Raw genomic sequence first — 15,568 nt, forward strand, 5'->3', positions numbered from 1 at the left:
ATAAATTTAACAAGATCAATGGTATATTAAGAGTAAGGATGGCAATTGATTCGGATCAAACATGATACAAGTGTTGCCGCTCTTTTCATCTTGTTTTGCATGAACCAGGGAACTCGAGATCCCAGAGAACTCAGTCGGTTGGGGAGAAAGTGCTTGTCAAGCTTGCTTGGGCAAGAGGTAGATGCATATGCGGGCATAACACCGACATTGGACTAGCCAGATAGATGTAGATCAAAGGAAGGGTAGAGAGTAGTATGAGTTCAGGTGCGTTGATCTTCAAAAATTTTTACTATCGTCATACCACAGAGGCGTAGCGCTGGGCTACGGTAAAGGCATAGCGCTGGGCTACATTAAAGATGTAGTGCTAGGCAATAATAAGGATGTAGCACTGGGCTATGGTAGAAATTCTAAGTTACACCTACTCCTAGAATAAAATACTAAGATAAAGATAAAAATAATTTGATTGGATTGATTGTCAAAGAGTTACTTTTCAGAGTACAATTCTAATATTTATATTAGTACATGATAACTGCCCACTTTTGACAATTGTAAACACGTCTACTTCTACATCAGCAGTTCTGGTTTCTGTTCCTAGTCGGTTTTCGGTACACACATCCTTCAGCATGTCTGCACCAATAATTAGACTGATAACGATACTTGATGGACCAAATTTCTTGCCATATCTCTGTTCGGCCTATATACATCAACTTTCTTTTGGCCATTCCGCATATTTGGCCTATAGTGAGATGCTTTTAATCAGCTCTTATCTAATCATGCATCCGGTCTTATCCCTTAGGATCTGCCTTTGATGCATGTTGTACCTATTCTCTTCTTACCACAATAGCCATTTTGGTGCATCTCTTGTGTGTCCATTCCAGCAAGGATATGGTGTAAACACCAGATTGGTTCAAATACGACATAGGTCAAAAAAATTTCGACCTGAACCCAACTTTTTATTAAGTGGGTCAAAAATGCAAACTTGAACCTAATCATTTTATTAAACAGATAACCTAATTTAATTTAAAGTGGGTTGAATCAAGTTAAATGGGTTAAGCATTGATACCCCTAATTAGGCGAGGTGTGAACTACATAACATAAACTAGTGTTTCATAGATGTATAAACCATCAAAAATAAAACTCATAATACCCCCTTAAGTACAGTAGGAAAAAAAATGAGGCTTTTTTGGACTAATTTGTGAATGAAGAAAGTAGGAACTTAAAAATTGATTTGAACAATTTTGTGAGTTTAAATGACATAATACGAAGAAAAGCTTGCCAATTAGCCCTTGTGACATTGATAGTATTCACTCCTGTCCGACATTAAGCAGAAGCTTGACACCATTTCCCTAGATATTAGGAACCAATTATAAAAGTTTCTTAAATTTGTTTACCTTTATTCTTAAATTGGCCTCATATGGATGAGATATTGGTTGTTCTTTGAAGTTTAGATTATGATTCATCTCTGTGGTTTCCTTTAGGGCTTAGGAAAACAAAAGTTCAGCAATGTCTTGGCATCTGTTAATTTAGCACTCCATAATTTAAAGATCAATGGACGATCAAAGATAAGATACACTAATTAAAGACATTATGTTAATAGAGGAGAGGGGATATCATGGTTAGTGGTTCTACCAAGGGATATATTTAGACTAGAATTTTCAAAAGGCCAGAAAAAGGGGATGTTCATGCAAGGACCACAAGCAATCAGCACAATTCATCTAAAGTATTCTAAATATTTATAATATGAACTATCCTTCTGATACAGACAGGTTTTCATTAAAGATATAAATTATTATACTAATATTAATAGGGGGCAGACAGCAAATCATTAAGTAGGGAAACAAAAGTTCCATGATGAAAATAAATAACTACATGACTGGTCTCAAGGATCATCCCTGAGTTCTTCATTAGATTAATCTTCATTCCAAATTCCTTACAACAGAATTGGATGACTGAATCATTGCGAAATCAATCTGATTGGAAATATGGCTTGCACCTATTCCCAAACATCCTTTTATTATTTGGGTTTGGCTTGCACCTATTCTGCTCAAAAGCTTGAAATGGAAGGCTTGATAGAAATGCTGTTGGGATGGGTTGCTAGAATGCTGAAGAAGGCAATTGCTGGTTAGCCAAGAAGTGTCTGATAAGCTGCCGTGCTTGCCTAGGAGCAAATTCTGGAACTTCGTGGCCGGCGCCCCGGATGGTAACAAAGGTAAGTCCCTCAAAGATAATTGTCCACCCACCAACCTCAATAACCACAAGGAAGTATCAGCATACTTATTTTAAGGTGATGATGAAGTGAGTTATGGGGCCTTAGAAAATAATCATTACCTGTTGATGATTGTACCATGGCTTCCACTTCTGAATAGTTTTGAGACCAAGCTTGTTCAATGTGTATCTTGTTGAGGTGACCGGAATTCTTCCATCAGTGTCTCCACTGTATAAATGGATGGATAAATAGAAAAAATTCAGTTGAAAAACAATGACTAATTGTAATCACTGGATCAAATCAATCAATATATATGATTGATGTCATATTATCCTTCCTCTGCTTGCATGAACCCATTAAATACATTTTTTGAGCTACTTTAAGATTGTAGCCTATATATATGAGCAGTGCCCGTAGTTTTAATTGCTATTCCAAGGACAGAATTCATAAAAAATATCAACTTAGAAAACAAATGATGATTTACAGCTTGCATCAAAAGTTGGTTGACATAAAATGCTGAAGTGTATACACTATGTCAAAGATTATAAGCAGCATATGAATATATATTACTTGCTGACCGCATTATTTTTTTTAATCTGGTGCTAAGGTAAGGGAAAGTTGAATAATAGTTACTCAACAAGATTCTTTTGGACTAGCTGTTATATATTTTTATCTATGGTTTATATTTTTATGAGCATTGCTGGGACATATAAAAATCTAGGCTAGGCTATTACATGCAACTGTGTTGTTAACACACTTTTTTGTCATTAAATTATAGAAATAACACATATTATATTCTCTGAAGAAATAACTGTTGGTTGACTAAATTTCAGTTTGGTCTGATCCTTCTGCAAACAAGCAAATGAAATGTTTCTCAGAACACTGACTGGCATTGCATTTTCCAATTTACCTACCACAAACTCTTGCATATATGCGACATTCTATATAATTTGGCATTATTTATGGCTAAATATTGATCGCAACAGTTACATAGGGTCTTACTCATAAAGAAATTCACCTGTAAACCCACACTCTGAGGCCGCCATTAATGAGTTTACGAATGACTGGGAGCATGGTCATTGGCGAATCATTCCATTTGGTAATCGCATTACTGTCATAACAAGTACCAAATAATTAAAATCCATCATAATTTCATATGTTTTCTTTCAAATGGAAAATCATTGATCCTTTGTGATCTTCCAAATCGATGAAGGAAACATAGGTAAGAATCTTTAGAATTTTTTGTAAAGAAAAATTATTGGTGATGGATAATTTTTATAGACTATAAGAAAGATGAAAGCTCCTTTTGAAGAACCAACACCACATCATAAGTTTAAAGCCTTCCTCCAAATCATAATCAACAAACTAACTTACCTGCAGTGAGTCCAGTTGTACACAAGCTTTGTAACATTGGCATGCAGAGCTTCTTGAACATCTCGACGATTAAAGTATACTTCACTGTAGTGTGATACACAGGGATCATAGCCTGCTGGTTTCTGATGCCACCCTCTCTACAAAAAAAAAAAAAAAAAACACCATGTCCTCAAGGACTTGTCTTGGCCTAGCCTTGGTTGCTCAAGTGCAACTCCTCAATAACCATGGAGTTATAATTTCTGAAGTAGATTCTCCTGGTTAGCACAAAAATGCAGAGAGAGAGAGAGAGAGAGAGAGAGAGAGAGAGAGAGCTTACATATTTGGAGAAGAGCTTAGGAGCAGCGCCTTCAATCCAAAAGGATTTTCTCATAGAACTTGAAGTATTTTGAACACAAATAGGGGAATACAAGCTGTACATGTCGATGATATTATAAACGGCGAAGTATTCATTCAATGCATCATTGCAAGCCTTGGTAGGAGGGCTCCCAATAACAGGCACCTCGCTGAAATTACAGCTCATCTTGACATCATGGTACACTTGATCAGAGATGACTGCGTGATCCCACGCATAGTCAATCATCCCCGTCTGATCGGTGTCATCGTCCAACAACGCATTTCCGATCTGATTTATTGCAGATGGTGGATTACTAACAGCTTAAATGTTTAAGATGTAGTTATAAAAGATGGAAATTAAAGTGACACAAGTAACAAGCCATAACTATTTCCAAGTGTTTAATTTAGAAAGTTTATACTGGTGATTGGCGTTTCAGACAAGAGCTCTACCATGAATCCTTTGAAATTTACACGGTCCTCCTCCGCGACATTTTTATTTTCATCAAAGATTTTCTCCGCAAGTTGTGGAACATAATGCCCTAGAAAGAATGTGATAAGTAAGTGTAAATATATTCCATTTCATTAGTTAAATTAATATGATGGCAATTAGGAGAAGCTAATCTTTACCTCCATAACTTTCTCCAGCAATGTAGAAGTCATGGGACTTGTACTGTGGGAATCTCTCGAACCAATTAACAAGGAATGTATATGCATCGATGGCTTTTAATGATAATTAAAAACAGGGTGTCAATAAATATTCATAAAATGTTTAGAAATTCTACCAAGATTGACCATTATTAAATCAATAATATGTATTTCTGAGCTTACCAGTGATCTTGTCCCCAAGTTGCTGCAAGTCAGAGCTTGTATTTGTGTAGGAGAACCCCACACCAACAGGGGACTCCAGAAATAGCAAATTGGCCTCTGAATAATAGATAAGAACCATTAGAGTTTTATATTATTTGTTGTTCATGTTCTCTTGAAGGATCCAAACAAAAGTTTTAAGTTACCACATTATAAATGCAGTTATAGGTGAGTGATGAGTCGCCTTGCCTTTGTTCCAAGAATGCTTGTTGAATTTGAGCTCTGGCACACCTTTTTGCATTAAGAAAGGTCCAAGCTCCTCTGCCTCTCCATAGCCAATAGAAGAACAACCAGGCCCTGAATTCAAATGCATTAGACAAGTTATTTGTTTGATGTTTGCAATTAAAAATCATATTAGGCAAACATATAATTCTGCGGTCAGTAATAGCCTTCTATCACCATGTTCATGATGGGAAAGAGAGAGCATGCAGCCACTTGTACGATTTGCGCCTATCAACACAAATAGTTCAATCACTGAGTTATTCATAGCATGGGCCCTGGCTCAAATTTTTCTGTGGACTTCTTTGTGCCAAACTCTTCCGATCACCATTAGAAAGGATTGGTTCACACTGGCTGAGAGTGACATCAGTCTATGGTGGATAACTACAGCCTTGTATCTTGCTCATCATTTTTATTCCATAGAACACGTTACATAGTTTCATTTCCGCCATGAAAATTAATAGTAGTAAGTCCAACAATGGTTAAAAGAAAGTAGAAGAGTAACATCATTCCCTCCCCCCCCCCCCACACACACACACACTTTTTTCTCTTGGTATTATGGAGATCAATATATAGGAGACCCTTCCTACTTCTGAAATAGTTAAGCTGACCGAAGCTTGGTCTACAGGGGGGCCGAAGCTGGTGCACCGGTGTGAAAGAGAGCAATGCATCTTCCTTGTGATGCTTGTGTGCGCCCTCATGGTCAAAGTCACCATTGCTCTAGTCCTCTCAACCTATTCCAACTTCCTCCCACTTACGTCTTGCTTCTTTGATTTAGACTCTCTCCTTTGAGGAGCGGGTGTTTCTCTCAACTACCTATCTTTTGCTTGAAACCGCCATATCAACCTATTGGTTGATTTAGCCTTGTGGGTTACCCCATGGAAATTAAGATACGCCATAGCAGGTATGGGTATCTTTCAATGTATATTTCATCATGAATATGCGAGCTTGATCAACTAAATCATGTATCCAAGTTAAAGCAGATGTCTCCTATATGTATATAAAGAAAATTATTAGTGAAACAAAACTCATGTCTTCACATCTCAAAAATCTAAAGTTAAACACAACCCGTATTATAGTGAAAAGAGAATGCGTACAATGGATACAATGGTCAGTGGTTAAAAAAAAAACAAGAAAGCTTTGCGTAAGTTGTGGACAAAACTTGGCAGATCCCGGAAAGGATATTGGAATAGAAAGTGAAATAGTTAGGCACTCGAAGAATAATAGCTTAACCTAAGTACCTGTTGACATCTCAATAACAAAGTAGAAGAGGTGCTTTCTCGTTTGGGTTATATGTTAATAATGGAGGGGCCCCATGGACCACAAGCAACCCTAGTGAAAAAACAAGCCATCTCTTGATAGCCCCAGATGCGCCATGAACACCAATGAAGTATCTTCAAGAGATGGATCATTTCATTTTGGAAGCATTCAAGAAAGCATTCATGAATCTAATGGTATAACTCTATTGATTACGGTCTGTATGATTTTGTCTGGGGTGCTGGCCTTTCTGGACCACTTTGACCATTAGGAAAATGGGAGCAGATTTATGGATTTTATGGTGAGAGTTGAGCCAAACCTTGGGCTACCAATATATCAGTCTTCTAGTTTTTAACATAAAAGAAACAGCAAGTTATGTTAGAGGTTCCTTTAACCTAAGGCAAGAGACAAGCCAGAATTGAAGGAGAAAACAGGATGCGTATAAACTTTTAATAATTAAGAGCAGACTGCATGTAGCTTGAAGAACTTAAGATACCATACACTGTTTTCCAGCATTCAGTTCCTGCCATAATATATATATACACAAAGAGTGACCTCTTCCCATCTTCCATCCTCAAGTCAAATTAAGCACAAACTTCTAAAACTTCCATTTTAAAAGTAAAAACAAATCAAAAAACGAAAATAAAATAAAAAAAGGAATAGAATTGTCTTAATTCTTTCTCGATCACTTCAGAAAGTCTAGGTCAGGAATCTCCACCGTCATAGACACAATCCATTTTGTAGGCTAATCACTATCTGTACTTGTGAGGAAAAAAGAATGGAATTAAACCACAGCTAGCTAGTAGTAGCTTTCCTAGAGCACTTTGAAAGGAGAATGCAACAGAAGGTAGAAAGAATTGAACATAAAGCACGCACATATAAGCATAACTTTATGCTCTTTTTTTGAGAAAGTTATTAAGTATAAGCACATATAAGCATAATTCTATGCTCATACGTAACATGTATACCTCCATTGAGCCATAGGAGAAGAGGCTTCTTCTCGACGTCGTGAGTGGCCTCGAAGAACCAATAGAAGAGAGCCCTCCCATGGCTCTGGTTGACGGTAACGTAGCCAGCGAACTGCCGAAAACTCACCGGCGGCTGGCCGGGAAGGCAGTCCACGCGGTCGGCCTCTTGTTGCATTAAGACCCCATGATCTAATCCGGTCGACTTGACAAGAGTTGAGGAGTGGAGGAAGAGCAGGAGGGAAAGGAAGAGAGAAGGGAAGGAGGAGACACCCATTTGGTGAATTGTTGGTAGAGAGGCCTGGAGCTCTAGGTTCGTATATATAATGGATTCAATGTCTATAGTGCTTTTTTAAACCATTTCTTCAACATTTCTTATACACAGGGAGGAAGGCTGTGTTTTTGGCCAAGACGACGACGTCAGGCGAATGACCAGATTTTTCTCTTGGGTTGTTTCACGTATTTAATTCTGGATGCACCAGCTACTGATATGTACAGAGTGGATACGGCAGGCCATACCGTATACAGAGATATTTTCCTTTACGAGGGAAGGGATTAACTAATGTTGATATTGTTGCAGCAAAAAAAAAAAAAAAAAAAAAAATAATGTTGATATTGGAACGTGGCACACATCAAAGCCACGCATGGCGATCTGGTGTGTTTCACACACCTTCAAAGAAAATTCAAAATCGAACTTTTCAGTTTTCACTTGATAAAGCAATTTTTGAAGTGTTTTTTTTGACTATCTTTATATAATGAGTCATGTCAACTGATATTGCCAGGATATTCCATTAGAATAATGCTCATCATATCTTAGGTAATATGTCTATCATCTGGTTAGGGGCTTAGAATTTTCTTCCTTCAAAGTTGGTAAGGATGGAGGAAACCTTATTGTCAAAGAAACTGTAGTACAAAATCATGTATAACAAAAAAAGTTGGAGGATATCCTATATATTCAAATTAGCATATGGTTAATAGTTTTCCTCGAAGAAGATATCACCAATATTTTTATTAATATGTTCAATATATTTTATTATGCATTTGCAGAATGCTTAGCATTCAAATTTTAGCCCTTCAAACTTCATATCTAGAGTATTGAAGTATTAGACTTTCTAAATTAATTGTTGTTGACCCTAGTGTGATTTTGATATTTACCAAGCCATTAAGGTCACATTGTTGTACTAATGCTTTTAAATTAAATATTTCAGATGATTTAGTATATAAGTGTTTAAGGAAGAAAGAATTGAAATGTTCTTGATAAGTTTTGTTGTTTAATTAGAAGAACTTGCAAGAACTCAACAAAAGGTTAAATTATTGGATGAACTTGAGGAAAGGGGTTAATTTCAGATTGATAGACTTAAGAGTCAAGTTTCCTTGGTTGTAGTATAATTCTGTCTTTTCCAAGATTAAAGAGATGAAAAATTTCATGTGTCAAGGATCCTAAGTGAAAAGAAATGATTTGCTATGATTCTAGTTTAAGAAGTTCAATTATAAATGCAAATCTAACTTAAAGAGGCAAAGAATCTGTGTTAGAGTCGACCCAAGAGTTTCTGGAGCCAACCCTAGCACGATTTGGCATTTGGAACAAGTTTTGAGTCAACCCCAAAAGGTTTGGAGCCGATCACGGCATGCCCTGAACACTGGCATGGATTCGAGTCGACCCTACCAGAAGTTCGAGTCGACCCCACCAGTCATGACAGAAAGCTTGTTCGTCTGTAACCACTGATCGAGCCGATCCTAGATCTACTCAAGTCGACCCCAGCTCGTCTGACAGCCTAACGGCTAGGTGCGCAGAAGCTTTTTTGAAGACTCCAACGGCTATAAACGGTTATTTTCTTTAATCCAGTGGCTAGTAACGGCTATTTAGAGGTTGGAGAGGTATTTAAGAGCCACTATTCATCTAAGAGAAGAATCTTTTTGAAATATTAAGCATGCATTCAAGAGAAAAAGCTTGCAAACCAAGAGTTTATTCATTGCTTCAATTAAGGCCAAAAAGAAGAGTGTTGAGCAGAGATTCCAAGTACATTCAAGAGCTCAACCAACCCATTAAGCATGAAGCAATTTCAGCAAGGAAGAAAAGCAAAGCGCCTTCAAGCGACATCATTCTTTTCCTTCTTCTTTAGCGCATAATAGTTTTGTTTGCACATTTAAGGAGCTTTAAATTTTTGAACTATTTATTCTCTTTGTAAGGGTTGTTGGTGAGCCTTGAAACCAACGGAGTTGTAAGTTTTGTTGGTGAGCCTAAAAGACCAACAGTGTGGGTTTTTGGTTTGTGAGCTCGGTAAAACAATCCAGCTGTAATCCACGGAATTATAGTAAATTCACAAAGGGATTCATAGGGTAAGTGCCTTGGAGTGCACCGAACCACTATATTTATTGGTGTTTGGATTGTATTCTTTTGTGCACCTTGCTTTACTTACCTTCTTGCGTCGTGTAGTTGCTTTAGTTTAATTTCTTGCTTGTTTACTTGAGGTTGCCTACAATTTATATAAATTCCACTACATTTACACCTTTCACATAGGTTAAATTGTGCACATATCTATAAAAAAAATTAGGATCATAAATTTTACAAAAACCAATTCACCCCCCCCCCCCCCCTCTCTCTTTCCTTGGGTTGTTACCTTGGGTAACAATTGTAATATTTTATATTATAATGACATACCCCAAATTTGGGATATAATGTAGCCATGCTATTGAAGGGTATTGTCCACGATAACACGAAGCCAATAATCATAATCCATATAGAAATTTGTCTCAAATAAAATATAACAAAAGAATCCAAATCCATTATCCATTAAATAAATAATTATGTATTGGTTCAGAGTGACTAAATTCAAATTTAGATACCAAAAACCATAATTTCAAAATTCAAAAAATCATCAACTATAAATTTTATAGTCAATTAGAGAATTAAAATTCTGCTGCAAAATCGCCAAACTTGCTAATGTGAATTCAAAGGCCGACAGATTCTTCATTCCTAGCATTCTTCATCCCTAGTGACCATATTCCTTTGAAAAATAATATAAAGAGATGAGCTATGCAGATTAGTAAATAAACTTTATATTATCTTACCGGATCAAGCATAAGTTTTTACATATATCAAGAAATCATTTAGAGAAGATAACTACCATTAGAAATAAAATATTTTATAATAATAGTATAATGATAAATCAGTCATGCTCTTGCATATGCATAAAATATGTAAATGATATAAATATGGTTCTTAGTGCATAAACATAATCATAAATCATGTTTAACATTATAAAGTCATAAATCATTTATTATTTTACTATATCATAATTCATAATAATTCTCTTACACTAAATGCTAAGGTCACCATATACCCGTGATAAAGATGAAATCAATATCATGTCAACTATTATAACCTGTTGGCAGGGCTGTATGCCAAGCTATTGTAATCTGCTAGTGAGGGCTATACAAAGCTATCTAAGAGCCCATAGTCATATTTCTTAAATCATATTTTCTTAAAACATATATTTTATATCATAAATAAATAAATAAGTTGAATGACATTAAATGGCTTGATAGACTTAAGAGTTCATAAGTAAATCATTAATAGTGAAACAATTATGCAAATAGCCTTTTCATAACAAAAATGCAGATTTTATAAATATAGAATTCATAGTTTATAAACAAGTCATTAATACAGAAATATCAATGAAACTATACTTTTCATGACAATACACGATTTGCATAATATTATATGCTTGACTCTTATTTTAAGAAAATACAGAATCATCAATGTCAAATATTATTTTTATATTTCATAAAGTTTTAATAAAATGATAATTCAAAAATTAATAAGGAATGTCAGAGTTACTTACCTCTTTTGCCTTAAATCTTCATACTTCATGAAGCAAATAAGCAAAATCTATTAAAACATTAAAAACAAAATTAATTTTTATTCGATGACTTGAATAGAATTTAAAACAACAAGAACTAGAGGATGATTTGTTGGACAACGACATTTAGTGGCTCTAGGTGGGTCAAGTCTAAACGACACAATCAATAAATCATGAAATATAGACTCGATCAAGGTCAATATTGTTCGATGGGATTCATCAATAATGGGATTCAGAGGTACACAATAGGGCAAGGATGATTGATCCGATAGGCTGCTTGAGCACCAGAGCGGTTTAGGGTCTCTTTGTAAGGATTAACTTGAAACTATAGGATAGAAAGATAGGACCTTTTACTGAGGTCCACAAGTCTGTTAGAGAGAGAAAGAGGGATAAGAGAGAGAGAGAGAGAAGAGAGAGAGAGAAGAAGAGAGATGGGTATTCTTTTTTTTCTTTGTTTTCTTCTTCTTTTTTGGGAAAAATAGAGGAAGGAGGGCAGATTTTGGCTATGGTCATGGTGGTTTAGCAAGGTAACAATCAGCCAGCTAAAATCAGCCCAAAAATAGGGCCGAACAAGGAGCTTTTTGCTTGATCATTCTTGGGTCCTAGCCCGCTCGTCGATGGCTGGGGTTCCAGCTCCAAAAAGGGCCCAATGCATGGGACAGGCTAAGGCCATCAGCAATGAACGTTGGCGGCAAAGATTGCCGGAAGAAAAAGAAAAGAGAAAAATGGGGTGGAAACTAGGGTTTTCCATTAAATGATTCCGGTGGACTTCTCAACCAGCGATGAGCTCCATCAAAGAAAAGATGAGGAGAAAAATAAGGGAGGAGATCGAACCTCTTACCTCGACTCTAGTGAGGCATGGAGGCCAGCAATGTGAGAGATCTCAACGACAAAAACTATGGGGATTCGATGATGAAACCGGTGGCAAAGCTAGAAGTGATTGGCGGGCAGCTTGAGAGGGAGGTGGGATCTCTTAAATATAGGTGGAGGGTAGGGTCCTTTCTAGCTTTCGATGGCCTTTTCCAAGTCCAACTCCCACTGATAGTCCTTAAGGAAGAAGAGGGAGTCTTCTTCTAGGATTTTTTTTTTTGTTTTTTTGTTGTGGGGATCGGGGCCTGTCTCAAAGATGGGTTGGGCTAGTGGACCAGGCTATCACATACAAAGCAGGACCTTGTTGAGGAAGAGCAAAACATATCATAATATGAATCAATTGCAATGGGCATTAGAATATAGGCAATCAGTAATTTAGGCCGGAGAATTTACAAAAGTTTAGCAAGAGAAATTATGTGAAGATATTTGATGCATCGAAAAAGAAAAATACACAATAAAACCTATAACAACCTAGGACCTCATCCAAAAAGGCAATTTGAAAAGTGGTATATGGGTTTCTTGGCCTTGTATAAGTACTCAAGATCTGCCTAGTGCATAGCTAATGTAGGACTAAATATATATCCGCACGAGTTCTCACATGCTCTCCTCATTTAATCCATAGCATCTTCCCCAAGATAAGAGTCTAGACCTATTCGAATCTCTTCATAAGTACCACAAATCTAATCACAAATATCATGATTAACAAGTATTTAGCCCAGATGACCCTACACTATAGTGTTTCCTAATCCACATAAGCTATAGATTGGATCTACTCTGATACCATTTGTAACAACCTAGGACCTCACAAAAAAGACTTGCTAGAAGGTGTTATTTGAATTTCTTAGCCGTATGTAAATATCCAAAATCTACCTAGTGCATAGCCGTTGTGGGACTAAATATACGCGTGAGTCCTTGCAAAACAATTAAATGAGATGTTCAACTAAAGAAAAATATCATTTGTCATTACTTAATGATGGGAGCAATCATCTCGTGGTTATTCATCCAAAACATCCAATCAGTGTTTCATTGAAGTGATAGGTTTGTTCATCCTTGGTTTCACTTTTTTCAACACAACCATGATATTTGAGTATAGAATAAGAGTTTGTAGCATATTCAGCAAGAATAAGCTTTGCTACTCAACTTATCTTTAGGTAAATGTATCCTAGAAATGGATCTGATTCAACTTCACCAAACTAGATAAACTAGTGGGATATTCCCTAACTTATGTATAAATATATTAGAGAAATTAGAAGAAATCCCTAATGTGTAATCTCTCATAAGTTCTTCTTGATTCCTTAGAATGTCCATGATTTTTCCACATATCTTGATAATGTTTTTGTTTCATTTTTTAGGACATTCTATGGACTTGCTTCTTTTTCGTCAAGGTTTACAAAAACATTGCTGATGACCATATTAGTCAGGTATCAGGTTCTCCAAATCCTAGATTTCATAAGAGATGTTAGCATAATTTTAGAGATCATGTAACAGCCTGTATCAGCCCATAATATTTTTCTTTGTTAATATAATTCTATATCAATCAATATTTTTTTTTTGTTAGCATAATCTTGTTAGAATAATTTTAGGGATCACATAACAACTTGTATCAGCGAGTAATATTTTTAGCCTATAATATTTTTCTCGTGTTGAGTCTATACATGAGTATATATAATCTGTACTGAATATGATGGAATAGAAAAATAAAATCACTTTTCTCTCTCTCTCTCTCTCTTTTATTTTTCTCTTCTTTTGCAAATATTTTAATATGTTATCAGAGCTATTGATTACCTAATCTGCTACCGCCATCTCTTTCACCTTTGTTATAGCCATCGTTGCCATATCTAAAAGCTTTGAAGACTCCTATTGTCGATTTATCGATCTCTGTTTTCTAGTGAATCAATACTTGAAGATCTTCTATTTTTTGGTAGATTCGCAGATCCTCTGTTTTTTTTTCAGATCCTTTATTTATTAATGAATCAACATTCGAAGATCCCATATTCCTCAGTAAATTTGCATATCCTCTATTTTCGGTAAATTAACATCGAAGATCTTTCTAATTGATCCACAACTCCTCTCCTCCACTTTTCTCCTCAATTTTAGATCTTTAGTCGTCTCTCCTCACCATCGCTTGGCCACTTTCTCTCCATCTTTAATTTTATTTGCTGCCTCTGACTCCTTCACCATCCAGTTCGAGGTCTCTTGCTATTTTTCTATGGTGCCTCCGTCTACGAGAATCGTCAACCTTCGGTTTCCTCATTTCTGAGCTTTGTCCTTATTGCAACTACTATCTTCTATGTATCTTCTTGCTGCCACATTATCAGACAAGTCAATTAGCCACATTAGTAGATACGTTAGTCTGTCATGTCAATCAGACACATCAACAAACACACCCGTTTGCTATGTTAGTTAGTCATGTCAGTGGACTCATTAATCTACCACGTCAGTTAGCTACGTCGGTATTGCCAGACATATCAATTTGTTGTGTTGGCTTTTTGATCTACCGCATCAGTTTCTAAGCTGTTATATCAGCTTCTGTTCTACCATATCTAATTCTTTATTATCGCATCAACTTGATACATTTATCTGCTATATCAGCTTTTGAGTAATTATGTCAACTCGTAATCTGCTATATCAGCCTTTGAGCTACTATAACAGCTCATATTCTGCCACATTAGACTCTGTGTTGCCACGATATGTCAGTTTTTAGTTTATTACATCAGCTTCTGAACTACTACTTTAGCTCTTGAGAGAATGGGCTTTAAAGTGAAGGGAGGTGTTACTTGTGGTTGATGATGCAAAGTAGTTAGTTAGACAAGGATAGTGGTCAATTAAAAAAGCTCTAACAATGAACGGTGAAGAGCTTCGATGGGTAGCGAGTGAGAGTGAGAGCGAGAGCGAGAGAGAGAGAGAGATCGAGAGATGTAGCAATTGAAGGTTGTGGCTTTTAAGGCGATTGGCTCGGCTCTCATCCAGTAGGTGCCAATCATAACCAAGCCAAACTGGGAGGTCTTGCTCATTCTGGGCATGTTCCTATTAAGTCCCAAATCGACACCTTATGTCGATTCACACCATTTCGATATGGTACCCAAACCGTGTAGTTTTGAGAACCTTGTCTCTTCTTGATTATATATTGTTTCCTAATTCAAACTTTTATTGCAGCAATTGCCGTCGATTTTATGAATACATAAATTGACACAGGAGTGATGGACCAACCATGCTAGTTCAACACATTTTGGATTAGTTTTTTAAAATGGCCTATTATTTAGTCAAGAAGTAAAATGTCTAGCTAAATATTGATTAGTTATTAGTCGTTGTTGGTTATGAACTCTAATTATATATTTATAAACATGGGTATCCGATAAAGTTTCTAGGCTGTATTAAAGATGGTTATACTTAGTATCTTTTAGAGGTGATAGAAGTACTTATTTTATTCATTTTTTAGAAAGTTTGATGTATGAATGTGTTGGAATTTGTAAGATCATCTTTGTATCTATATAAGCAGATATGTAGTAGTGAATGAATGTATAGTGAAGAATTTGTTGTTTTGGAAGAGAATTTAGCCTTCGGTTTTGGAGGAGTTCTCATTGTTATCTTTTGCTCCTATTTACTTGGTGTATTAC

The 15,568-nt window shown here is 36.2% G+C and overlaps 1 protein-coding gene across 2 annotated transcripts; it reads right to left on the bottom strand.

The window, feature by feature from the left end:
* Positions 1-1,746: 1,746 nt before the first annotated feature.
* On the bottom strand, positions 1,747-7,657 carry LOC103711936 (serine carboxypeptidase-like 34). 2 transcript variants are annotated; one of them, XM_008798260.4, is made up of 10 exons: positions 7,222-7,657; positions 4,967-5,074; positions 4,742-4,837; positions 4,541-4,633; positions 4,364-4,452; positions 3,897-4,202; positions 3,581-3,717; positions 3,225-3,317; positions 2,329-2,434; positions 1,747-2,244 (listed from the first exon to the last, which is right to left on the bottom strand). In XM_008798260.4, exons 1-10 carry the CDS (start codon positions 7,493-7,495, stop codon positions 2,095-2,097), a joined length of 1,452 nt encoding a protein of 483 aa, XP_008796482.1. In that variant the 5' UTR covers positions 7,496-7,657; the 3' UTR covers positions 1,747-2,094. The 2 variants fall into 2 exon arrangements, with proteins under 2 accessions (XP_008796482.1, XP_017699479.2); XM_017843990.3 differs by lacking the exon at positions 7,222-7,657 and adding an exon at positions 5,177-5,427.
* Between the last annotated feature and the right edge of the window lie 7,911 nt (positions 7,658-15,568).

The sequence above is a fragment of the Phoenix dactylifera genome, unplaced genomic scaffold, assembly GCF_009389715.1.
Source record: "Phoenix dactylifera cultivar Barhee BC4 unplaced genomic scaffold, palm_55x_up_171113_PBpolish2nd_filt_p 000764F, whole genome shotgun sequence".
In the NCBI taxonomy this organism is placed as follows: domain Eukaryota; kingdom Viridiplantae; phylum Streptophyta; class Magnoliopsida; order Arecales; family Arecaceae; genus Phoenix; species Phoenix dactylifera.